The sequence below is a fragment of the Haliotis cracherodii genome, unplaced genomic scaffold (assembly GCF_022045235.1).
Source record: "Haliotis cracherodii isolate W230 unplaced genomic scaffold, xgHalCrac1.p SCAF_19, whole genome shotgun sequence".
NCBI classification, from domain to species: Eukaryota; Metazoa; Mollusca; class Gastropoda; order Lepetellida; family Haliotidae; genus Haliotis; species Haliotis cracherodii.
Window position 1 is genome coordinate 10,056,908 of NW_027266274.1, and position 27,280 is coordinate 10,084,187.

The following is a 27,280-nucleotide window of genomic DNA, read 5'->3' on the forward strand; positions in this document are numbered from 1 at the left end:
TAAACATCAAAGGTCCTTGTTAGCACATCGGGTCCATTCACCAGCAGCCCTGTCGAATCACTGCAACAGAAAGTCACAGAATGCAACATAATATCAGGTCACTGGAACAGACAGTCAAAGGTAACAAGAAATCACTCCAGAAAGCAGCAAAGTCGTGGTATCTACAGCCAAACGTAAGATGATTGGACGGCTCTTGTGATACGATCAGGTGAGAGGAGACGATGTCGTGGCAGCATCTGCATCCTAAGATCAGGTGAGAGGAGACGATGTCGAGGCAATATCTTCATGCTAAGAACAGGTGAGAGGAGACGATGTCGTGGTAGTAACTAAATCATAAGATCAGGTGAGAGGAGACGTTGTCGTGGCAGTAACTACATCCTAAGATCGGGTGAGAGGAGACGATGTCGTGGCAATATCTTCTTGCTAAGATCAGGTGAGAGGAGACGATGTCATGGCAGTAACTACATCCTAAGATCAGGTGAGAGGAGACGATGTCGTGGTAGTAACTACATCATAAGATCAGGTGAGAGGAGACGATGTCGTGGTAGTAACTACATCCTAAGATCAGGTGAGAGGAGACGATGTCGTGGCAATCTCTTCATGCTAAGATCAGGTGAGAGGAGACGATGTCGTGGCAGTAACTACATCATAAGATCGGGTGAGAGGAGACGATGTCATGGCAGTAACTACATCATAAGATCAGGAGACGATGTCATGGCAGTAACTACATCCTAAGATCGGGTGAGAGGAGACGATGTCATGGCAGTAACTACATCATAAGATCAGGTGAGAGGAGACGATGTCTTGGCAATATCTTCATGCTAAGATCAGGTGAGAGGAGACGATGTCGTTACTGTAACTACATCCTAAGATCGGGTGAGAGGAGACGATGTCATAGCAGTAACTACATCAAGTTTTGTGGGGCGTCCGCCAGCTGACACAGAAGTAGTCGGCGACAGATGGTTACCATTGTTGCTGAAAATAAATTACCGATTATTGATTGAACAATATTTAGCATACATGTGGATAAAGATAATTTCCCTGACGAAGCATATGCCATCACCATTTGACAAGTGGACGCTGACGTTTAACATAAAGTCAAACTTGAGGTTCAACCGACGAAAATTACATCTGAATTATTTGACCATTGATCAAAACAAACACACGAACAAACTCTAGGAACAAAGAAACTACTAAAAGAATACAGCCCCAAATCAGCTACTTTGCCGGGCAACATGAAGTGGGCCCCCCTGAAGATAATGAAGTACGCCTAGCAAGGCTTAGTTCTACACCGCACGTCACTGTTATGACGTTACACCACTCATTGGGACGCATAACATATGACGTCAGAGTTAATATAGAAAAACGCACAATTTCAAGCTTCACATTGTCCCTTAAACTCTATTTTTACTGTCTTAGTCGATTTCTATCATGTTTTCTGTTCAAGTGTATACATACTTTGAACATGGTAGTAACCGCAACTCTGCATTCAATAACCTATAATTGTACACATTATGCAAATGCTCAAATCGGATTGTTCAGTCAGAAGTGGTTATTGTTATTTGATACCTCTGATTGACCAATCAGAATCGAGTAATTTTCAAATTCATGGGAGAATATTTGCATATCACCGTGGAGGAAGTTCCACAAATAGTTGTTATTAAAGAAGAATATTGAAAATTTGGGTATATCAGTTGAGATTTTGGCGTTTATTTTCATAGTTTACAGGTTATACGATAATGAAGAAACGTATTTGTATATAGATTCTGAAAATGTTAAGCCTGTGTCTTTAGCCAGCTGTATCAGATGGATGGATGGTTTGTTGTTTTACGCCGCACTCAGCAATATTCCAGCTATATGACGGCGGTCTGTAAATAATCGAGTCTGGACCAGACAATCCAGTTAGTTACTGATATCATGAGCATCGATCCACGCAATTGGGATCTATGACATGCATCAACCAAGTCAGTGAGCCTGACCACCCGATCCCGTTAGTCGCCTTTTACGACAAGCATAGTCGCCTTTTACGGCAAGCATGGGTTGCTGAAGACCTATTCTACCCCGGATCTTCACAGGTCAGCTGTATAAGAAGCTACATATCATTATCTGTGATGTGAATGATGAGTTTACCATTGAATGAGTTGTAGGGGCCTTTTCGCCACCAGTCTGAGACAGATGTGAGATACGCAGGGACAGCCAGAAACACTATAGCCAGGGGCACTAGGAACCTGACCGGCTGGTAGGCTATGGCGGTCACTGACAACGCCAAGAAGAACACGACGAAGATGATTGGGAACACCAGGGGAACCTGAAACAGTCCATGTCTCCTACACAGTGGATTCTGTGGACGTGGCATGTTTATAGAGAAGTTTCAGCGGATCCCGGGTGTGCGTCATCACTCTCCTAACACTTCATACACCTCTGCGTGATCACTTCTCTAGCACTCCATACACCTGTGCGCCATCATACTCTAGCACTTCATACACCTGTGCGCCATCATACTCTAGCACTTCATACACCTGTGCGCCATCAGTCTTCTAGCACTTCATACACTCGTGTGTCATCACACCTCTAACACTTCACATACCTGTGCGTCATCAATCCTCTAACACTTCATACACCTGTGCGTCACCCTTATTCTAACACTTCATACACCTGTGCGTCATCAATCCTCTAACACTTCATATACCTGTTCGTCATCATTCCTCTAGCACTTCATACACCTGTGCGTCACCACTCCCCTGACAACGTATTAACCTATGCGCCATCACTCCTCTTACACAGTTTCTACATGGACGTCATCACCATCTAAAACTATTAATTCGTTGACAAATGGATATAAGACTAATTAAATATTCAACTGGCATAACCATTTCCCACATACATATAACTCACCTTGTACACGTCATGAGTGTCTGGGAACTTTCTCCTCAGACGCAATATGCCCATTATAGCCACAGCCTCCGGCAGAGCCCGAACGAAGGAGTAAGTTCCGATGATGCTCTTCACATCCCCCAGACATACAACGACCAGCGAAAAGGCGAACTTAAAAGGATAAAAAGTAAGGTAAACGTTAAAACATTTTGACACTTTGTCGAAAACGTTCCACTCAAATTTCTTATCTCATACAGACCTGCGAGACTGAATAATAAATAATACGAATAATAAAGCAGTCTACACTGACAGCAACGGTGACACCATCGCCTGTAACAATAACTGAGACATCATCGCCAGTAACAGCAACTGTGACATCATCGTCTCCAACAGTAACGGTGACAACATAGTCTGCAACAGCAACGGGGACAACATCGTATGTAACAGCAACTGAGACACCATTGGAAATGGCCATGGGTATGAGAAGCATTAATTATTAATTATTATATTAAATATAGATGCCCTTGAAGTCTGCTTCCTTACCACGAGTAGTACTGTCGGCATCGGCGTCCTGCTTTTAGCATTCACCATTCCCAGGAATCGAGGGAAGACATTGTCTCTGCCGCCAACGAAGTTTAACCTTATAAAAAGAACGTTAAGTCTTTTCAAATCGCGCAAATGCAGACGCACCAAAAAGTTCCAAACTTAGACCAAAGAAATCAACACATACCTTTCACTGTGCCTACTAAAGGCAATTATGTATTTGGGACAGGAAACCATTGACACCGTCTTTTCAGTAATCATGTTTACCCATCGGATAAGATGAAGTGCAAATGTTGACAAACTGTCTTGAAGGAAATATCATCATTGTATGGAACCTTTGTAAACCTGTGAACAAGCCTGCGTTAACAGTCATATGATGACGAAGCAAAAGAAGTGTTGATTTAAAAGAAGAAAAATTCCTTGCGAACGGTTTATTCCTTGATATCAAAGGAGTTTACTTGGACGAATATGAAAGGCAATGGATATTGTCAAATATAACAGGTAATGAATATGTACACATATGCTTTAGAGCCATTGCTGTTGTGGTCGACGACTATCACGCACCTGCTGGAGGTGAAAATGATGGCGTTGGCGACGCCGGCTGCAGACATCCCGATGCAGGGCACCATCGCCCACTTGAGAGGGCCTAGCATTCGCTCACCAAACACCTAATTGCATTGATATGTATGAAGTTGGTTACGATTGCAAAAAGGCGTCAAAATAATGCAATTGTTTTTTTTAGAAGTTATATAAGGTTCCTGACGACGCGAGTATGGTTGAGGAAGCATTCTCTCTCTCATCGATGAATCTGTAGGAATTGAAGTTTTATCATCTCCTAAAACACCATTTACTATAAGCAGTCGTCAGGAAGATATTATATTTAGATGCTAGTGTGGTGTGTAAACAAAAGTAATAAGATAACAAAGGGGGAAACTTAACAAGTGAAGCCAACAGTTAATTGGCGCTTATAGGCGATTAACAATGAAGTATATACTCCGAAACTATTTTTACCTTTGTTATCTTATTACTTTTGTTGTTCTTACAGGTACATGTATATTGTCTGTGCTTCATAGCATTAATTCACCTGATGAAGGAGTAAGTTTATACACCGAAATGTTGTGTTCCTCATGATAAAGAAGTTGACATCCATAAATTCTCTTCACTATGTGTATCACTTCTAAATGCCATTCAAAGACCTGATAGTTATACACGTAACTTTTTTCACAAGAATTGAAGAACATTTTACAAAATGGTTTCTATTAAGGCACGGGCAAACACTTCGACGTGTGTAAATATGATTACATGAAATTGAATTAATTCAAGATAATTGAGAAAACGGTATCCTAAAAGTTAGGTTGACGGACCATACATAACTCCTCAATTTAGAGGTTTCATTTGCAATTTCTTCCGACGTAAAATCACTCATCAACGTAAATTTAGAAGCAGATAGGTATACAACATCAAACGCGTTATTGATGACTTTGTTTACAGATCTGACGATCCGAAACATTAGAAATGCGGATTAAAATAACAAATTTTTACATTCTTTGCTTTTGGCCCAAAGGTATATTCAAACAATTCATGAATAGTCGTTTAAAGGGAAATGTAGACAACCCGTTTATTTCCGGTTCATTCATTCTTTGCACATCTGATCGACAGTATTTTTATATATCACACCGGATCTGGTGGACTGAGGGTCTGCCCGGATAGAGGAACGTCGGTGGTTCGATCCCTTGGCGGTCTCATACCAAGAGATCTTCAAACATAGTACTACTGGTCAGCCTAGAGTCAATATGATATGTCTGAGTGGAGAAGCCAACTATTTCTCAGAGGACTTTAGCTAGCACTATAACACCGGCGTAGGTCCGGACAAGTGAAAACAGCTACACACACTCACACGTGCATGCACGTCGCTACATAGGTGAAGTAATCCGTGTGCGCGACGTCAAACCCCATTTTACCTCGCCTGATACTAAAACCGTTATTTTAGATAAAGAAACATCTTTTGAATCTGTTCATCTTTAAAACATAAAGAAGTGCCACTATACATGAGGTTAATCTCCTATTTCAATCTCTGGCAATGAGACAATCCCTATCCACCTTGCTTGTAAACAACATGAAGAAAGACATTTTACAACTGCAACTGCAACTCCTGACAGAATCTCCTGATTAGTCATGACTGCGTGGTAGGCTACGTTGGCCGTGATGTAGCAGACGGCGGGGATGGCAAGACCTCCGAGAATAGCTATTGGCATCGTCCTTAAACACAAAGAAAGTCAATTCTGTTTCTTTTTGTTCTATATTTGTTTCCAAAATACTTGAACCTTCAAAGATAAGTTTTCAAATTATTTACCTGCACATTGACTTCATGAGGTGAAGTTCTCCGTACTGCTTGTTTGATCCACAGGAATACAACCTACATGTACATGTGCGTTAGGCAACATGACTTGAATGAGTGACCAAGAAGCTCTCAGCAGAAATTCACTCATTTCATATACTGAATACGTGAATCGGTTTCATGACACTGGTCATCTTTCCGGCCAACTCAGATTAACTAGCTTCGGATAGAAGCTGTCTATTGTTTGGTAATCGAGGGGTCATCTCAACACGGCAACTCGCAAAAATATCTCGTCGCGGTATTGTCTTTGGTGTGGTATTCGCAATATTTTAACGGCGCAGAAATAAAGCTGTTTACAGTATTTCAGTATACAATTGCATGATTGCTTAGTGTAGGCACACTCTACACAGCTCATACACGTTTAATTCATTTTGAGAGAATCCATTACACATTGGTGTTAACAGATTATGGATCAAAATCATAGGAACTCTCGGATTTAAAGCCACGACAAACGGATCCTGACATGACTAAAGGGAGCTTCGGATCGCTGGGCCAACCGTGTGTCACCGTGCCCCATTGAAGTGATGGGGCCTCAAATATTTTTTAAGAGCAGTTAAATTCTCTGTACGTACCTCTGTGGTTGGATTATTTCCTCCACTGCGTTGTTGATGTGATCCCTGCAGGATGAAAAATACAGTTAACACATACAATGTGATCCCTGCAGGGTGAAAAATAGTAGAACATACAATGTGATCCCCGCAGGATGGAAAATACAGTTAGCACATACAATGTGATCCCTGCTGGACGACACACATATAGTCAGAACATACAATGTGATCCTTGTAGGATGACACACATATAGTCAGCACATAAAATGTGTCCCTGCAGGATGTAAAATACAATTAGCACATACAATGTGATCCCTGCAGGATGAAAATACAGTTAGCACATACAATGTCATCCTTGCAGGATGACACACATAGAGTCAGAACATAAAATGTGTTCCTGCAGGATGAAAAATACAGTTAGAACATACAATGTGATCCTTGCAGGATGTAAAATACAGTTAGAACATACAATGTGATCCTTTCAGGATGAAAAATACAGTTAGAGCATACAATGTGATCCTTTCAGGATGAAAAATACAGTTAGAGCATACAATGTGATCCTTGCAGGATGAAAAATACAGTTAGAGCATACAATGTGATCCTTGCAGGATGACACACAGACATTGACAACATCAACTGCCTGCATAATCATACACAGATAATGAGAACATAAACTGTTATCCCTGCAGGATGACACACATACAGTGGGAACATAAACTGTTATCCCTGCAGGATGACACACAGATAGTGAGAACATAAAATGTGATCCCTGCAGGATGGCATACAAACTGTTAGCTCATGCATGACCGCTGCAGAATGATACAGACTTAGCACATACATAACCCCTGTCGGGGGACACCACAATGAGAACATACAATGTGGTCCCTGCAGGATGACGCATATCTGCAGAACAAGGCAGAGTCAAACTTACCATCCTACATAAGCATACAAGCCTGCATACAAGGCCAAGGTAAAGTCACCAGGGTTGAGATTGCTGATGACGAACGGGTCTCTGAAGTTTTCATTGTGACCTATAAAATTAATTTTAAGCATAATTATTTTAGAAATGTGATATACGACAAGTATATAAGAATTTAATATCCCTTAAAGATAATTTTACAGCCATAGAAATATAAAGGAGATGCATAATGATATTTTCTCTTTCATATTTCCCCTCAAATTATTAAGTTGCACTGTCCACAAATCATTGTCAGATTTGAGGATGCTACGCCAGCTCCTATAATGACGGTGAGGGAGCTGACCTTGCAGACAGTGGACCTACTAATTATTAGGTGATACACACCAGCCACTATTATGACGATAAGGGAGCTGACCTTGCAGACAGTGGACCTACCGTTTATTAGGTGATACACACCAGCCGCTATTATGACGATAAGGGAGCTGACCTTGCAGACAGTGGGCCTACTATGTATTAGGTGATACACACCAGCCGCTATTATGACGATGATGGAGCTGACCTTGCAGACAGTGGACCTACCGTTTATTAGGTGATACACACCAGCCGCTATTATGACGATAAGGGAACTGACCTTGCAGACAGTGGACCTACCGTTTATTATGTGATACACACCAGCCGCTATTATGACGATAAGGGAGCTGACCTTGCAGACAGTGGACCTACCGTTTATTAGGTGATACACACCAGCCGCTATAGTGACTATGATGGAGCTGACCTTGCAGACAGTGGGCCTACTATGTATTATGTGATACACACCAGCCGCTATTATGACGATGATGGAGCTCACCTTGCAGACAGTGGACCTAATATGTGTTAGGTGATACACACCAGCCGCTATTATCACGATAAGGGACCTTACATTGCAGACAGTGGACCCCCCTTTTATAAGGTGATACACTCCAGCTGCATAACGATGAGGGAGGTGAACTTGCAGACAGCGTACCTACCTTGTATTAGGTGATACACACCAACCTCTATAATGACGAGAGCAAGCTGACCTTGCAGACAGTGGATGTACCTTGTATCAGGTGATACACACCAGCTACTATAATGACGAGAGCGAGTTGACCTTGCAGACAGTGGATGTACCTTGTATCAGGTGATACACACCAGCTGCTATAATGACGAGAGCGAACTGACCTTGCAGACAGTGGATGTACCTTGTATCAGGTGATACACACCAGCTGCTATAATGACGAGAGCGAACTGACCTTGCAGACAGTGGATGTACCTTGTATCATTTGATACACACCGGCTGCTATAATGACGACAAGGGCGCTGACCTTACAGACAGTGGACGTACCTTGTATCAGGTGATACACACCAGCTGCTATAATGACGACAAGGGCGCTGACCTTGCAGACAGTGGACGTACCTTGTATCAGGTGATACACACCAGCTGCTATAATGACGACAAGGGCGCTGACCTTGCAGACAGTGGACGTACCTTGTATCAGGTGATACACACCAGCTGCTATAATGACGACAAGGGCGCTGACCTTACAGACAGTGGACGTACCTTGTATCAGGTGATACACACCAGCTGCTATAATGACGACAAGGGCGCTGACCTTGCAGACAGTGGACGTACCTTGTATCAGGTGATACACACCAGCTGCTATAATGACGACAAGGGCGCTGACCTTGCAGACAGTGGACGTACCTTGTATCAGGTGATACACACCAGCTGCTATAATGACGACAGGGGCGCTGACCTTACAGACAGTGGACGTACCTTGTATCAGGTGATACACACCAGCTGCTATAATGACGACAAGGGCGCTGACCTTACAGACAGTGGACGTACCTTGTATCAGGTGATACACACCAGCTGCTATAATGACGACAAGGGCGCTGACCTTACAGACAGTGGACGTACCTTGTATCAGGTGATACACACCAGCTGCTATAATGACGACAAGGGCGCTGACCTTGCAGACAGCGGACACTGTCTGTATTCCGGCACCAACGCGGACGCTGTAACAGTTACAGGCAACGATGAACGCTGTGAAAAAAAATGGAGTCGAACGTTTATGACATAGGTATCATTTAACAGAGATATTATTTAACATTATACTTTACATATGCCTCGATCTGCCCGATGAAATGTCCGATATCTTTATAAAATTTACCTACTCCTCGAGCTGTCTGATTTAATTCTCGCCAGACAATACCAAAGAAATATTTTACCTTTATCCTCGAGCTGCCCCAGGTAATTCTCGACAATATACCACGGACATATTTACATATTCCTCGAGATGCCTGATGTTATGTCTTATACCAAGAACATATTATACCGATGCTTCGATCTGGGATTCCAATCTTCGGTCATCGGTTTCTGGCACAACTAAGGGATACAACTCTATTGACTTCACCCTCTGAGATTGCATCATCAAGAATTTACGGTTATCAATAATTAAAAGGATTCATAAGACATACATATTTATCAAAAGGGTAATTCGGTTTTATTTGTGAGTGCACAAGATTGTTGTAACATGACGTCTTTGACGAAATGGTCTAGACTTTCTTGAGCTTTGATAACATTCAAAGTTCTAAGAAGAGATACAATTTTATTTTTAACTAACTCCTACATTCCACACCTCATTTCTGATATAGTATGGCGTACGGGTGTTATCAAATTTTATAACGAAAATCGGGAAACTGTAGGGAAACAAATTAAGCAGTCTTAGTCTATAAAGTTGCACGTTAGCCTGATATTTAACACTGACCTAGTATAGTCGTGGCCAGCAGAATTTTGGCTGATTTTGGAGCCAAGTCGGGACACTCCAGGTAGAAAGGCCTCATGATGTATTCAGCAGTGACCAGGCTTCCTAATACGGCCGCTAGGGGGCGCACGACAAACAGCTGAGCCCACAATACAGTAAATCCGGCCATGTCTCCAAACGCTGCTCTTACGTACGTGTAACTTCCGCCAGATTTCTTAATACGGGTACCTGAAACAGCAGACACAACGAACACACACAATTGGAAGGCTGTGCGTTGCAATAGCCACCACCCCTGACAGACTAACTATTGTCATACGAAACGGTCGGGTAGTCTTTAACTTCTTTTGGGTAGTGTACATTACTAGGGCCACTAAAAATTCTCAAAAATAATTACCTTTCCAAATTGGACAGCATGAAATTACAGTCAGTCAATGGGGTGTTCAATGCAACAAAAGACGTCCATGGGAGACATCGAAAAATAGATCTAGTCTGTTTTCAACGCAGAGGCCACGAACATAGATTCCATACTTTTTTTGTAATCTAAAGATTTGAATTAGAAAAAAAGTTAAGATATTGAATCGAAATTCGAAACTTCTACACTGAAAACATAGTAGGTTATTTCCATTCTACCATGAAACAACTCTTTTGTTATAGTGGACATGAATAGTGATGTGGCATTGGTAGATCCTAATATTTTCCGTAGGTTGAAAGCTTGAATGCAGGAATTAGTGAAGATCGGTTTTAATCTGTATATATGTAACCTTTATGTACCCAAATGATAAATTTCACCATAATATGTGAACCACTTCAATGAGACACAATAAAATCATTGAGGCAGATATCCTATGTTCTACAGGGGCGGTGAAGTAGCCTAGTTGCTCAAGCGTTCGCTCGTCACGCCGAAGACCCGGGTTCGATTCCCCACATCCATGGGTTCAATGTGTGAAGCCCATTTCTGGTGTCCACCGCCGTGATATTGCTGGAATATTGCGTAAAACGTTACTCACTCACTCACTCACTCACTACTCACTTCTACAGATGGGACGCCGTAATCATGATGTCATAGTACGTAATCTTTTAGGGCACTTACCTATCTCTTAAAGACTTCGGTACTAAATTATCGAATACCCAGCTCTTCACTGAACTATCGTCTACCTATTTCTTCACTTAACTATCACAGTTCGTCACCAAACTATTCCTGACCTCGCTTACCTAATTCGGCACTAAACAACATCCTACCTAATTCGGCGCTAAACAACCACCTACCTAATTCGGCACTAAACTACCACCTACCTAATTCGGCACTAACTACCACCTACCTAATTCGGCACTAAACTACCACCTACCTAATTCGGCACAAAACTCCCACCTACCTAATTCGGAACTAAACTACCACCTACCTAATTCGGCACTAAACTACCACCTACCTAATTCGGCACTAAACTACCACCTACCTAATTCGGCACTAAACTACCACCTACCTAATTCGGCACTAAACAACCACCTACATAAATCGGCGCCAAACAACCACCTACCTAATTCGGCACTAAACAACCACCTACCTAATTCGGCACTAACTACCACCTACCTAATTCGGCACTAACTACCACCTACCTAATTCGGCACAAAACTCCCACCTACCTAATTCGGCACTAAACTTCCACCTACCTAATTCGGCACTAAACTACCACCTACCTAATTCGGCACTAAACTACCACCTACCTAATTCGGCACTAAACAACCACCTACCTAATTCGGCGCTAAACAACCACCTACCTAATTCGGCACTAAACTACCACCTACCTAATTCGGCACTAACTACCACCTACCTAATTCGGCACTAAACAACCACCTACCTAATTCGACGCTAAACAACCACCTACCTAATTCGGCACTAAACTACCACCTACCTAATTCGGCACTAACTACCACCTACCTAATTCGGCACTAAACAACCACCTACCTAATTCGGCGCTAAACAACCACCTACCTAATTCGGCACTAAACAACCACCTACCTAATTCGGCACTAACTACCACCTACCTAATTCGGCACTAAACAACCACCTACCTAATTCGGCGCTAAACAACCACCTACCTAATTCGGCACTAAACTACCACCTACCTAATTCGGCACTAAACTACCACCTACCTAATTCGGCACTAAACAACCACCTACCTAATTCGGCACTAAACAACCACTTACCTAATTCGGCACTAAACTACCACCTACCTAATTCGGCACTAACTACCACCTACCTAATTCGGCACTAAACTACCACCTACCTAATTCGGCACTAACTACCACCTACCTAATTCGGCACTAAACTACCACCTACCTAATTCGGCGCTAAACAACCACCTACCTAATTCGGCACTAAACTACCACTTACCTAATTCGGCACTAACTACCACCTACCTAATTCGGCACTAAACAACCACCTACCTAATTCGGCGCTAAACAACCACCTACCTAATTCGGCACTAACTACCACCTACTTAATTCGGCACTAGACTACCACCTACCTAATTCGGCACTAAACAACCACCTACCTAATTCGGCGCTAAACTACCACCTACCTAATTCGGCACTAAACAATCACCTATCTAATTCGGCACTAACTACCACCTACCTAATTCGGCACTAAACAACCACCTACCTAATTCGGCACTAAACAACCACCTACCTAATTCGGCGCTAAACAACCACCTACCTAATTCGGCACTAAACTACCACCTACCTAATTCGGCACTAACTACCACCTACCTAATTCGGCACTAAACTACCACCTACCTAATTCGGCACTAAACAACCACCTACCTAATTCGGCACTAAACTACCACCTACCTAATTCGGCACTAAACTACCACCTACCTAATTCGGCACTAACTACCACCTACCTAATTCGGCACTAAACAACCACCTACCTAATTCGGCACTAAACAACCACCTACCTAATTCGGCACTAAACTACCACCTACCTAATTCGGCACTAACTACCACCTACCTAATTCGGCACTAAACTACCACCTACCTAATTCGGCACTAAACTACCACCTACCTAATTCGGCACTAAACTACCACCTACCTAATTCGGCACTAACTACCACCTACCTAATTCGGCGCTAAACAACCACCTACCTAATTCGGCACTAACTACCACCTACCTAATTCGGCGCTAAACTACCACCTACCTAATTCGGCACTAAACTACCACCTACCTAATTCGGCACTAAACTACCACCTACCTAATTCGGCGTATGACAACGCTCCACAGTAGCTGATGAAGCCACAGAACCCCCAAACACAGAGGGAGAGCCCAACAGACGCTCCAGCACCAGACAGCACCGAACTTGGGCTAACGAAGATGCCGCCACCAATGATGCCGCCAGTGACGTAGCTGATGGCGCTGATGATGCCGAGCTGCCGCTTGAGTCCTGCTGCCATGTTGCTGATACTACCAAAGTAAATGATTAGTGAAAGTGGGTTAGTTTGACGCGATTTTTAATAGTATTTAAGTCGGGGCGGACAAAAGCCTACAGGGCCAAAGGTCTCCAGTATTATTTGACTTGTACCATATATTCGCTTTTGTTTCAGGTGAACAGTAGACTTGCCTTTGCATGTGTTTTTGACGGGTGCCACCCGCTCACTTTTCACCTGGTGTTATCACTATTCGATTGTGATTCATAAACACATGCTCATGATGTAATCGGATTCGTAGAATCAACTCTGCTTTTAAAAGAATTTATGAATATGGAAAGAGTTATGTCGCTTTTATTTACATTTATTTTGCCCTGCGTATTACTTGATTCCACTCAAATGCGTTGAACATATAATTGGGCCGCATTAAATTCAAACATGCCGTTTAAAGACAGCATGTATGGTGTGTCTGGTTCATATATTTACAGCTTACCCATCTGATATATCGGCATGAGTGAGATCAAATGCTTCGTTGTTTTTTTCTAATGGTAACAGTGCATGGTCGAATTGGGCTACATTCATGTTCAACGAACACTGGAAATCGACGTTCTTCTAGTTCGGAAATAATTTACGTTTTCAGTTTTTACATCTCTCGTTACAATGTATCGCAACTGATATGTTAGTCTTGAAGAAAGCACATGTGGACAAGTCGGTGTCTATTCTATGTTTATATTAGGATAGAGAGGTCTGCATTTTTTTGTGAAATTTTGTGACAACCCATTTGTAGTAAAGGATATATGTGATTGATGGTGTCTTGCCGCCAATCACGTAGGCAAGACATTTCTCAGTGATCCTATAACGGCTGTATTCGTAAGAAAAACATGAAATTATTCTTTCAGTAATATATCATAGGGACCGTCTCCGTGGTCTTGTGGTAGAGCGTCCGCCCGGAGAGCGGAAGGTCTGGGGTTCGATCCCGGCCGCGTCATACCAAATGACGTTAAAAGATGGTATTTGTTGTCACCCTGTCTGGCGTTCGGCATTAAGGGGCTTAAACAAGGACTGGTCGGCTCGGAGTCAGTATACTGTGTCTGAGTGGGATATTCATGTTAAACTGCGGCATGGTATCTCAGTGGGCTAGCACTATAAATCGGCATCAGTCCGGACTAGTACAAGCAGCCACAAACACACACACCTGAATGCACGTCGCTATATAAGTGCAATAATCTTGGACGCGACGTTAAACCCCATTTCACCTCACGTCACCATTTCATTTAATACCTACGACGTATCAGTTAGGAGTGTATGAAACATAAAATAAACTGTGCTGTCCAGTCATTCTAGATTCCAAGGGTACTGAAACCGGTGTCATAAATATGCACAGAGATTATTATTATTGTAAATGCTAGAAAAGTAATGAAAAGTATGACTATATTTACACACTTCTGTAATTAAGCAATAGAAATTGGCATTAGTCCTATAGTCCTACATTTAACAAGTTTTGGCCACTTTGGATATATAAAAAGCGAAACTAGCCAAGCACTAGCCAAGCGGGATCAGTTTCCATATCTGTCCTTGTAGACTTCTGCGGCTTGGAACCTTTTCCACAAATTAAAACAGTTGGATTTGGCCGAAATATATTCAAATTTTTACTTTGTTTCGTTTTATTGCTGTGTGTACATCCGACTGCACTTCGTAACGTTATGATAGGACAGGCAGACTGTCAACAACGTCTGACTGTGGCCGTGACGTTTCACAGACTAGGGTTAGAGTAGCTTCCCTTTGATAAAGGGCAGTTACTCTATCGGAAAGATCAATGGATTGCCGCGAAAGGCAAGTAAAACAATTTGTGTAGGCAATTGTTGTTTTGCATATATGTAGCTACGCCACTGTATAAGAAACAGGTTTCTGTTGAAACTATATTTGCTTCTGTCACTGTCCGACTGACACATCACTTACCCTCTGACATTAATATAATTTAATGCACACATTCCAGGAAAAATTGAAATGTTTAGGTAATGTTTGTGAGAGATGGAAAGCGATTTTCGAGCACAGAATTAAATAATGACATTATATGATAAAGAGGTTATCATGCTTGTGTGTTTGGGGATGGGAAATATCCTGTATAAGGATAAAACACAATGTATTTAGCTCGCCAAGGCTGGCTAAATACAATGCTTATTCCTAATACAGGATATTTACCATCCCCAAATAACCTCTATTTATTTGAAGACCCACGTAATATACATGTGCTCACACTTATCGGCTGACAGATGACAGAACAGCATTACCCATTTCAACACTGGTATCATAAATCTCAACAACCTTGTAGTAGCTGATAGGGTTCAATCCCAATGTGCCTTCATCCCAATTTTCAAACAGATATTTCTGGGAACTCAGAAAAATTTGGAACTCAGTTTCATTTCTATTTAGGCAAATGGACTGGATCACTATTGTTTGTCAGTTTAATGCTAAGATAAGCATAGGCACACTGTGAAGACAGCGCTGATAGAGTAACGCTGGTCATATAACGAAGTTAGGGCCTATATGATATTATGTACCCCTGCCTTCGTATTTTATCGACTCATATTTTGTATAAGCAATCATTGGATTATTTTCAAAATGATTTAACGTTTTTCGCACATGAGTTTGATAAGAAGGTAAAAGTGTATGACGCTTACCTTCCAGGAGGGTGGCGAACAGGAAGTGCATGTGTTGCCGCTGAAATCGATGGTACCGCTATTGAATGACAGGACAAATATCAACACACTTGCCACGCCCTCATCGCCGGCTCCAACTGTAAACCACAAAATTATTTGATCATATGCATATGGAATAATGTATTATTTAAATCAGGAAACTTAATCTAATGTAATCAATATATGCGCATGCATCGTTCAGCTAGTCATTTATAATAAATACTATATACCACATGTACCGATCAAAGAAGGAAGGTAACTCGATCTTTACTCTATCTTTACAGTGTTATGTGCTCTTCAGAGTTCAAGGAAAATCATCGACGTTATTATCCATGGTTATTATTTTATATATACTGATAATGATTATCAGCTGCGCTGTTCGAATGAAGATGTAATACTAATAAGGGCCTATATTTTCTGGATATAACAGGTTTTGCACCGATACAGGTAATTGCTCAAGCGAATAATTCTGTATCACCTTCCTACCCAGAGCTCCTTGCAGCCGGCAGCCAGCATAGTACCTCTCCCACAGGCCAGCGCCATGTGACGATTCGTCACATTTTACACAGTTTATTCAAGATGTTGCATGTGTTTTTCATCTGTTTTATTTTTTTACAAGTCTACACATCTAAGTAAACATATATCAGATATTGGTTAACTTTCACTGAGAATACACTCTTCAAAAAAAGAAACGCACAGGTAGTACGTAGTTCATTGAACCTGACTTCACAAAAAAAATCCGGTATATAAATTGGATATATGTTATTGGAAAATGTTGGCGGCCTGATATACGACAAACGGCGTGTCAAAACGCAGCCATTATCGATTTGCAATGTCTTAAACGGCATTGTTTTCACACTTGTCAAAATGGCATGGAGGAAAACAGTTTAAGTAAAATACACGTGCAAGTTCTGACATTCGTAGCTTGCTGCTATAAAAAGGCAAGCATAAGCCAATAATTTGTCATTCAATTGTCAACATTTTTTAAGTTCGAAAATGCCGAGACTCAGCGGTGCCGATCGGAACATCGCCATAAGACGTATCCAAAGAGCGGAATCACAGTCTTCTGTTGCACGCCACTTCAACGTCCACAACAGCACCATTCGCCGCCTTTGTGACCGATACACACAGTTCAGTTCCATCGCAGACCGTTCGAGAACCGTCCGACCAAGAGTTACCACCCCTGCACAGGATCGCTACATTCGACTGTTCCACCTACGTCATCGCAATGACACAGCTACGGAGACTGCAGTACGCATCCCTGGTTTGAGGAGGATATCGGACCAGACTGTCAGGAACCATCTTCGCGAGGCTGGAATCCGACCCAGAAGACCAGTTATCGTCCTTGTTTTGCAACAGATCAATCGACAGGGACGCTTGCGTTGGTGCCATATCTTACAGTCTTGGAATTTGAGGAACTTGAGACGAGTGTGGTTTAGCGATGAATCACGATTTCTCCTTCACCTGAAGACAGGTTTTGAAGACAACATGTTTATCGTCGTCGGAATGTCCGTTTTGCCCTTCTTTGTGTACGTGAATTCGACAAATATGGTGGCAGTTGTGTCATTTGTGGGAGGCCATATCCTACACTACGAGATCTCACTTGGTTGTGGTTCAGCGAAATTTGACAGCAAATAGGTACATGAATCAGATTCTTCAACCTCACCTTCTTTCAATCATCGACCGTCAGAGGGAGCTGTTTCAACGGGTCAACACTCCACCGCACACCTACCTAATGCCAACATCAACTACTTGCCCTGGCCGTCGAGACCTTCAGATCTCAACCCAATCGAACACCCCAGGGATGAACTCGATCGACGTGTACGTCAACGTCGGAACACGCTGCAGACACTCCCACAACTGACCAACGCGTTACAAGCAGAAGGGTGCAGAATTCCGCAGGACAGAATTCATACACTTATCCAGTCAGTGAAGAGGAGTTGAGCAACCTTGTGGCCTTATGTGACATGACGATGAACAGTGCCTTTGTACAACAACATGTGACTATCGAGCTCCAAAATTTCATATGTGTAAATATATAGATTTTTTAGGAACCAATAAATATCCTAAAAATCTACCAGTGCGTTTCTTTTTTTTTTGAAGAGTGTATACCCTAAAACGAAAAACACTATTTCCATTTGAGAAGTTATCCTTTGTTTACATTGGTTATATGGCTCCACATGATGTCATCGAAGCCATACGGAGAGCTAGAGATACTGTCACTTTTATGTATAAAGATATATTGTCATGCACCTCATTGTCGTCATTGTAGTAGTGTATCTATATAAATATGCCAAACATTATGTAAAGCGCGCCAAAGGGCTTGCATAAGGCCAGTATGTTCCCATTTCAGAATAAAACGCGCTTGTTTACAAACAAGAGTAAAGTCCGGTCACGTGGTCTGCAACTTAGCCTGTGGCAGTGGTGTTATGCTAAGTCACCACTTCGCCAGAGTGATTCTGCATATCAAATATACCTATACTGCAGTAGAGGTCACTTCTTGAAGGATACGTAAGACTTTCTCTTTGTGCGAGTTTGCCCTCACTCAATAGCGGTTCATATTCCAATAACCTCACACAAAGTGAAAGTCAATTCAAATAATTTTTCATCACAATTTCTTGCCTAAAAAAATGTAGGCCTAGATCAATTTCATATAGTACGTGTGACGTCATGTTTACACTGACAGCCATAATACCAGCTCTATCGCGGAATAATATAGTTCCCCAAAAAGGGTGGTGACATAAGCGTGTTTATGCACAACTTCCACTTCAGAAGATCCGACACAAGACATGTATACAAAAAATACCACCATCAGATGAGACAGGTCTATTAAGAATTACCCCAGTAAGCCAGTCACAAAGACAGCGCGTCGTAATATATTTACATCAGGTACAAGACGTCGAAATGGCCGACACGATAGATGGGAGAGATTTCGGAAGTTATTAATGAAACTGTAGTGGTTCCATGTTTTATTAACCACGCGGTGAAAATACAGGTGGTAAGATACTAATTCCGTACGTCACACGTGTGTTGTACAAGGTTGACCTCGTTTTATTCGTTTTGTTTGGAAGACCGTGACCTCTGTCACACCGGGACTACTTTTTTCATTCATAAAAAATCGTGAGACGTCATTCTCTTTTACAACTACAATAGAGGAATTTCACGAAAGCAAGAGACAATTATGCACACATTATTAAACCAAACAAGATCGTGACACGCATTAAATTCGCGGATCGAGAGTCCATCGGTAGCGTGACGCACCCAACCCTTTCGCGACTTTCAATTTGATTTAACGTAAAAGGTTATGTGTGATGAAATGAAGAAAGTTTAAACTATCTGGACAGATATCTAGACCAACGTTTAATAATCCGGTTGTGCGATCAGTGTCGCCATTCGAAGCGTATCTTGTGACACTGCTTCCGAGGGTGTTTGTTCATGAATGACCAGATCACTAAAATTGAACATTTCCGATACAAATCATTAGAAAACTCCGTAGAAGTGTGCCTGGCTTCTAAGTATGTGACCAAAAACATCCTAAATGTGAACAATAACATTCCATATCTCTAGCGTAAAACGCTGTGAGTAGATCGCGATTGTCTCTTATTATTCCCGTGGTGACCAGGCCTTTCGTTCGAAGTTGTCACTGACATGCAAGGATATTTGAGTTTGTTGATTTTCACGTCTTCACTATAGGGTGGTACAGTTAACATGAATGTCTTTAGCGAACACTCTGATTTCCCTCTTCCAAAATGGTACGGTATAAATTCAGTGACATATCAAGAAAACCGAACCATTTTGATTGCACAGTCGGGACCCCGGCAGTGGGAGTGACCGACTGTTGGTCCGATATTCAAAGCGCGGCGCTTGTCCTATAGGTGTCCTGCGTACTAACAACAATGCGCTTGAATTACCATAAGTTGACGATATTCTTCGAAAAGGATCTTGGGCGTCGTAAACACAACAGCAAGAGCATGTCGTTAATGCGTATTCATAGAAATGCCAACAATACCCATATTTGGGCATATATTAATATTCATGCGCAACCAGATTTTGCAACCGGTTTCAGTTGGGTCTGTCAACGAAGGAAAGTTATTTTGTATTTACACTTAAATATATATTTAGCGTTGGTAACAAATAAAAAAACACATTCCTTCTCGTTAGATACATTTTTTTAGAAAAACGCTTGAACTTTCAATATAGTGTAAACTTCAAATTAAGAAAATATTCCTTTGTGTTGTTACACTACACACACGAACACGACGTTTTTTACAATATATGGACATTGGACGAAAACAGGACGTTTTTTACAGTATATGGACATTGGACGAAAACACGACGTTTTTTACAGTATATGGACATTGGACGTAAACATGACGCTTTTTACAGTATATGGACATTGGACGAAAACACGACGTTTTTTACAGTATATGGACATTGGACGTAAACATGACATTTTTTTACAGTATATGGACATTGGACGAAAACACGACGTTTTTTACAGTATATGGACATTGGACGTAAACATGACGCTTTTTACAGTATATGGACATTGGACGAAAACACGACGTTTTTTACAGTATATGGACATTGGACGAAAACACGACATTTTTTACAGTATATGGACATTGGACGAAAACACGACTTTTTGGGGGACGCTTTCTAACCATCCAATTTGACATTGGAATTTACTGCGAGAGAACGATTTCATCAAGCTCCTCCCTTTGCTTGATTCACATTGTCGGGTTTCCATTGGCCAACTCTCGCGTGTTAGATTACGGGTCTGAGTTTGGCGGGTGCACGTGGCTCCAAGTGGAGGTAATGAATTCTACTAGCAGAGTTTCATGCAGATTGTTTTCAACTTGCTCAAACGTGCCATTCCACGCTTACGTGACTTTGCGGATTGTTTACAGTACGTAATTGATCTAAGACAACGCGACAATCGCATCCTGTCAAAATTATTAGAAAAGTGAATGTTGAAGAAACAGCCACATGTACTTTCCGTTTCGTGGTCAAATGTAACCAACAAATACGTAAACAAAAATCTGTAAACTGCAACTGAATAAGTTGCTGGCTGCCACAACTTATCTTTGTTGGGGGTGACAGTTTGGTATACATCGCCAGAGACAACATACTATAATTCGTCTCTGATATGGCTTGCAATTATAGAAGCAGGGAGGCTAATTGTATGATAAATAGTCAGATGGCAGTGTAACAGAACACTTCATATTATCCTGCGCAGTTATGTTTCAACGTATATTTTCAAGTCAGGAAAAAAGTAGTTAAAAGGTGTAATGTCAAGTTCAATTATTGAATATTTCCCTTACCTCGAGGATACTGGAGTACCACATTTTGTATTAACCTGTATCAAAATCATTGAAAACGCTCAGACTTAGAGAAGGTAAAAAAATAAGAAATACATATACTTTGAAATAGATATTTGGAATTTCAAAGAATCTAGTTAATAATAAATCATTATCTCCCAAATATAATGAATAAATACGCAACGAAATATTACACTTCAATTGAAATATACTATTCCAAAAAAGAAACGCATAGGTGTTTCTGAATTTAAATGTCAACTGAATCGATAAAATATGCTATAAATCTGTTTATAGGAGACTTCTATGCAAATCTGTATTTTAAAAACCACCACCAAAACGCAAAACGTTGTGTTTGATAAGACGTTTTACAAATTTCTGAAAACACATCACTCATTTTGCATTGGGCCATGAGTTGCATGCTATATCTGTCTATAAAAATGCCATGTCGCATTCGAAATGCGAAATCAGTTTTGAAGAGTTTTACGAAGGAATCATTATACCACGTCTAGACGCTGCGACTCCCAATATCGCCATTGGAAGGCTAGGGGCTGGTGAGTCGCAATCTTCAGTTGCAAGACGTCTAAATGTAAGCCAGAGTACGATTTCTCGACTCGCAACACGCTACAACCTTACGGGTACCACAAACGACCGTCCACGCACCGGAAGACCCCGAGTCACCATAGCAGCTCAGGATCGCTACATCCGGGTCCTCCATTTACGTGATCGTACTGTTACAGCTGAGAGCACAGCGGCCAGGGTGCCTGGACTTCGAAGGCCATCGGGGCAAACAGTACGGAAAAGACTGAGAAAGGTTGGACTGAGAGCCCGGAGACCCTACTTCGGGAACGTGTTACGACGTCAGCATCGCATCCAACGTCTCCGCTGGTGCAATAACATGTCGGCCTGGAACTTACGAAACTGGAGGCGCATATGGTTCAGCGATGAATCTAGGTTTCTTCTACAGAGACGGGAATGACGAAACAGAGTTTACAGACGGGTCCATGAACGTTATGCTCCTAACTGTGTACGTCAAGTGGACAGATTCGGTGGAGGAAGTGTCATGATGTGGGCGGCCATATCCTACACCAACCGTACTAATCTTATCCATGTCCAAGGAAACCTGACGGCTGTGCGCTATAGGGACAATATTCTTCAGCAACACCTTCTCCCAGTCATTGACGTCCGGCGAGAGTTATTCCAGCAAGACAACGCCAGGCACGTGTCACCATGGAATATCTGGCAAATAACAACATTCCTGTGCTCCTCTGGCCATCTCGTTCCCCGGATCTCAACCCCATAGAACATCTTTGGGATGAACTTGATCGACGTCTACGTCAGCGTGTACGTCAACCTCAAACTCTTCTGGAGTTAGCTACATTTCTTCAGCAGGAGTGGAGGAAAATTCCTCAACCAGTTATACAGCGTCTGATCCAGTCCATGACGAGGCGGGTCCGAACTGTTATTCGTGCAAGTGGTGGATATAACAGGTACTGACACTTCTGTGGACGCTGAACAAAATCATGACTGTTTAGCCTGTGATGATCATTATTATCGTATACACACGTGGTTCTGTCATGTGCAAGTCAAATTTCATGCTCCTGAGTATGTTTGTTGAATAGTTATACACGTTTGAATTAAACCTTTGTCTCTTCAGATTTCTGCCTTATGCGTTTCTTTTTTGGAATAGTATATATTACACTTGCAGGCTATAATAGGTGCCAGTAGTGTGAATTCTAATAGAAACTATAAAGAATGGAATATTTTGTCACTTGACGTTGAGTAGAGATTAGGTAAAACATGTACAGTTATTGATATTATGATATTAATGAATGCAACTGATCTGAAACAATAATAGGTATAGGAGATTTACATAAGAAGGTGAGTAGATTCCGATTGTTGTTTAATGACATAAGACCACCGATCATACCAAACACTAAGATTAACAAACAGATTAATTATTTACCACACAATTAATTCGAGATAACATTGGAGGGAAATAAGTGTTAAGTCAATGTGTAAACCCAGGTTGTACCACAATGTATCAACCGAGTTTCGATGGTTTTATGTGTAATGTGAAAATCATTGGAGCTTGATGGTTGGTTGATTGGTTGTTTAACGCCACTCAGCAATATTCCAGCTATATGAAGGCGGTCTGTAAATAATCGAGTCTGGACCAGACAATCCAGTGATTAATATCATGAGTATCTATCCACGCAATTGGGATCGATGACATGTATCAACCAAGTCAGCGGTCCTGACCACCCGATCCCGTTAGTCGCCTCTTACGACAAGCATAGTCACCTTTTACGGCAAGCATGGGTTGCTGAAGACCTATTCTATCCCAGATCTTCAGGGATATCGAACAATATTTTAGCAAGAAGGAAGACTTTTTAAATTATATTTACTGACAGCTGCCTGGGTGAATCGACAATGTAACTGAAAGGGTAAACTTGAAATTACATAACTCACTGGTGCATAAAGTTGTTTTGATAACACTGGTGGTGAACTGCACTGATGACGTCCCATGTGTTGTATATTTCAATACAAATAACCAAACAACCAAACAAAACAAAAGAAACATACGAAAAATAAACTCAAACTGAGTATTATAGATTCATATCAATACGATTGCATGCACGATAAATTGAGAATGCAACACGTGGATGCGATGGCAAATTTACATGTACTTTGCAGGACAATGCAGCCGTCGTATACATGTAACAGAGATAAATGTATGCAGTACTGTATGGAGTGAGTGAGTTGTGTTTAACGCCGCTTTTAACAGTATTCCAGTAAGCACAAAGTGATGCAGATATAACCATTTCGGTGAAACCCACGAGCACTGATATGGTGCTGACAATCCTAGAAACATAACCGAACCGGGATTCGAACCCACAGTCATAGGTGCCTGTCGTTCGAAGGGACGCAACTCGAGCTGCCGACGAATTTAAAACTGGGCCACTCGAGCCTCCCCCCTCCCCCCTTAAACATGCGGCGTATCGCCAACAGACGTTTATGGTGTACACTACTTCGAAACTGAGGTAATCGTCGCTGGTCACGTGCCATGTTTTCAGATGAGTCCTGATTCACTTTGCACTTTGTCGATAGACGTGGTCGTGTCTGGCGACGTCGAAATCAACGTCAAGCACATGTAAACCTGTGAGGTAAATCGGTTATAGTGTATGTTGGCATCACTATGACTGAGCGATCCCCACTCGAGGAAGATCACTGGACAGAACCATCGGGACAATATATTGACACCCTTTGTCCCGTTTGCAAGGCATGTGGGTCGACGTTTTGTCTTTCAGGACGACAACGCTCGTGCTCACGGTGCATGAATCGTCAATGCTCACCTCCAACAGCACAACATTAATAGAACCAATTGGTTGGTTGGTTTGTTGTTTAACGCCGCACACAGCAATATTCCAGCTATATGACGGCGGTCTGTAAATAATCGAGTCTGGACCAGTGATTAATATCATGAGCATCGATCTACGCAATTGGGGTCGATGACATGCATCAACCAAGTCAGCGAGCCTGACCACCCGATCCCGTCAGTCGCCTTTTACGACAAGCATAGTCACCTTTTACGGCAAGCATGGGTTGCTGATGACCTATTCCACCCCGGTTCCCCCATTGAACACGCCCGGGACATGATAAGGAGACGTGTGCGTCAACGTCAAAGGCTGCCGAGCTCTCCTTCAAATCGCCATTGGAAGACTCCTACACGGTTACTTCGTTGATTGAAGGACTGTTTGACAAATCGTGGCTACTACTGATCCCAAAACGTCATCATTGACATTTTCCATGTTACCCGAATAATCCTTCAAGATTAGTCTGTCATACAGACCCTGAAACATATACATATGTATCCAATACAGACCACGTCACTCTGTAATGTTTGGCGAGCCTAGATTACTGCAGTATCTGAAAATGAAGAAAGTCTTTTATTATATTTTATAACTATAATATAACAACTGTTTTTTAGGTTCATTTCAGGGACTAGATGTTAGTCTATATCAATAGCGGTCATAACATCTACTGTCATACTTCACTATAGGTTGTAATGTGTCCCCAATTCGTATATTATTATCATACAACTATATCTAGAATTTGATTTACAAATTTGGATATTTTAAATTATTTCCCACTATCCCCTACTTTTTTTAAAGGGTATATTATTCAACTTCGTTATCGACCATGACACAAATTTTATTAAGAGGCAAGCTGATGTGATTTATTCAGAAGAAATATCTAAAATTAGTTACCTGAACGGACTACCAAATATCTATATCGCCCTTGAAACAGTTGTTTTCACACTAAAATGTTTAACAAACAAAAATTGATGTTTGTCGTTATACTTTCCCCACGTCAGGCGCAAAATGTCACCGTCTAATACTTGTAATATTCATGCTGTGTACAATGCTGTGGAATTGAATACGATATTGCAATAATGAATGATACCTTCACTTAGCGAATTAAGTATGCGAAAACGACTTCTCTCTGGTCAGACCACCTCAGGGTTTGGTCCTTGGTAGGTTAATGTACTCGAAGGGGGCACGGGTGGCCCAGTCCTCTAAGGCGCCGTGGTTCGCTGTGCAGTGTTGCGTTCCTTGGGCGCGCCAAAAAAACCTATGATTGTGGGTTCGAATCTCAGTTCGCCCTGATTATGTTTCTAGGTTTGTCAGCACTATACCCGTGCTCGTGGGTTTCACCGAAGTGGTAACGTCTGAAACCTGCTGTGATATAACTGGAATACTGTTTTCAAGCGGCGTTAAACCCAACTCACTCACTAGTCATTTCTCAGAAGTCATTTCGTATTTTGTGGGGGATACTATGGTCTGACGCCTGTGCATTGTCTACATTCACCAATTCATGAGGATTAAAAATATAGTAGGCGTAGCAATATCTAAACATGAAATCTGGATTATCTCCATGCCTCCACAGCTCCACACTCGCGACGTTCCGGGTTAGAATAGTTCTTCAGCAACCCATGCTTGCCGTTATAGGCGACTATGCCTGTCGTAGAAGGCGACTAAAGGGATCGGGTGGTCAAGCTCGCTGACTTGGTTCATGCATGTCATCGTATCCCAATTGCGTGGATCGATGCTTATGATGTCAACCACTGGATTGTCTGGTCCAGACTCCATTATTTACAGACCCCCGTCATATAGCTGTAACATGGCTGGAAGCGGGGTTAAACAACAAACAAAACAAACAAACCACAGCTCCAAGTGTATATATCAACGTTGTGATATAGTTTCTGTCCATATTTCGTAATGAAACACATTTATCCAGTCATGCTGAACTTAACGTAACTGATCACCTTTATTCTTTTAATAAATGCAAAAAAAAGTTACGTTTTGTTTCATTTATCAATTCTGAACATTATATTACATTTCTGAGCACGTATATATTGCAACAAAAATACATGACAATGATGCATTTGCATATGATATTTAATCATGTTACTAAATATGAAATTGTATTTTTCTGTTCTTATTAAATTACATCAACCTTATCGATTTGAATGGAATTGTTTTGGATATGTTGTAGATTCAGTCATGGATAACACACATACTTTTATGGCAGTCTGAACAGCTGGGTGGTTGTGGTCGTTACTGACTATCATGACGATAACATTTGACTTTGAGGCAGTTTAGTCTTTTTCAATGCAGCGCCTGGAAATCCAGTCTCGCTTTCTCTTTTTACAGAAATACAGTGATACCTAGTCAGAAACAATAAATGTTTTCATTTATCAAAAATCTTTGT

At 41.6% G+C, this 27,280-nt stretch overlaps 1 protein-coding gene across 1 annotated transcript; it reads right to left on the reverse strand.

Moving 5' to 3' along the window:
- Positions 1-904: 904 nt before the first annotated feature.
- Positions 905-13,515, reverse strand: LOC139467094 (cystine/glutamate transporter-like). The gene is made up of 11 exons (XM_071248811.1): positions 13,317-13,515; positions 10,072-10,296; positions 9,222-9,347; positions 7,295-7,394; positions 6,388-6,432; positions 5,553-5,676; positions 3,982-4,085; positions 3,418-3,514; positions 2,896-3,045; positions 2,131-2,308; positions 905-975 (listed from the first exon to the last, which is right to left on the reverse strand). Exons 1-11 carry the CDS (start codon positions 13,513-13,515, stop codon positions 905-907), a joined length of 1,419 nt encoding a protein of 472 aa, XP_071104912.1.
- Positions 13,516-27,280: the final 13,765 nt, after the last annotated feature.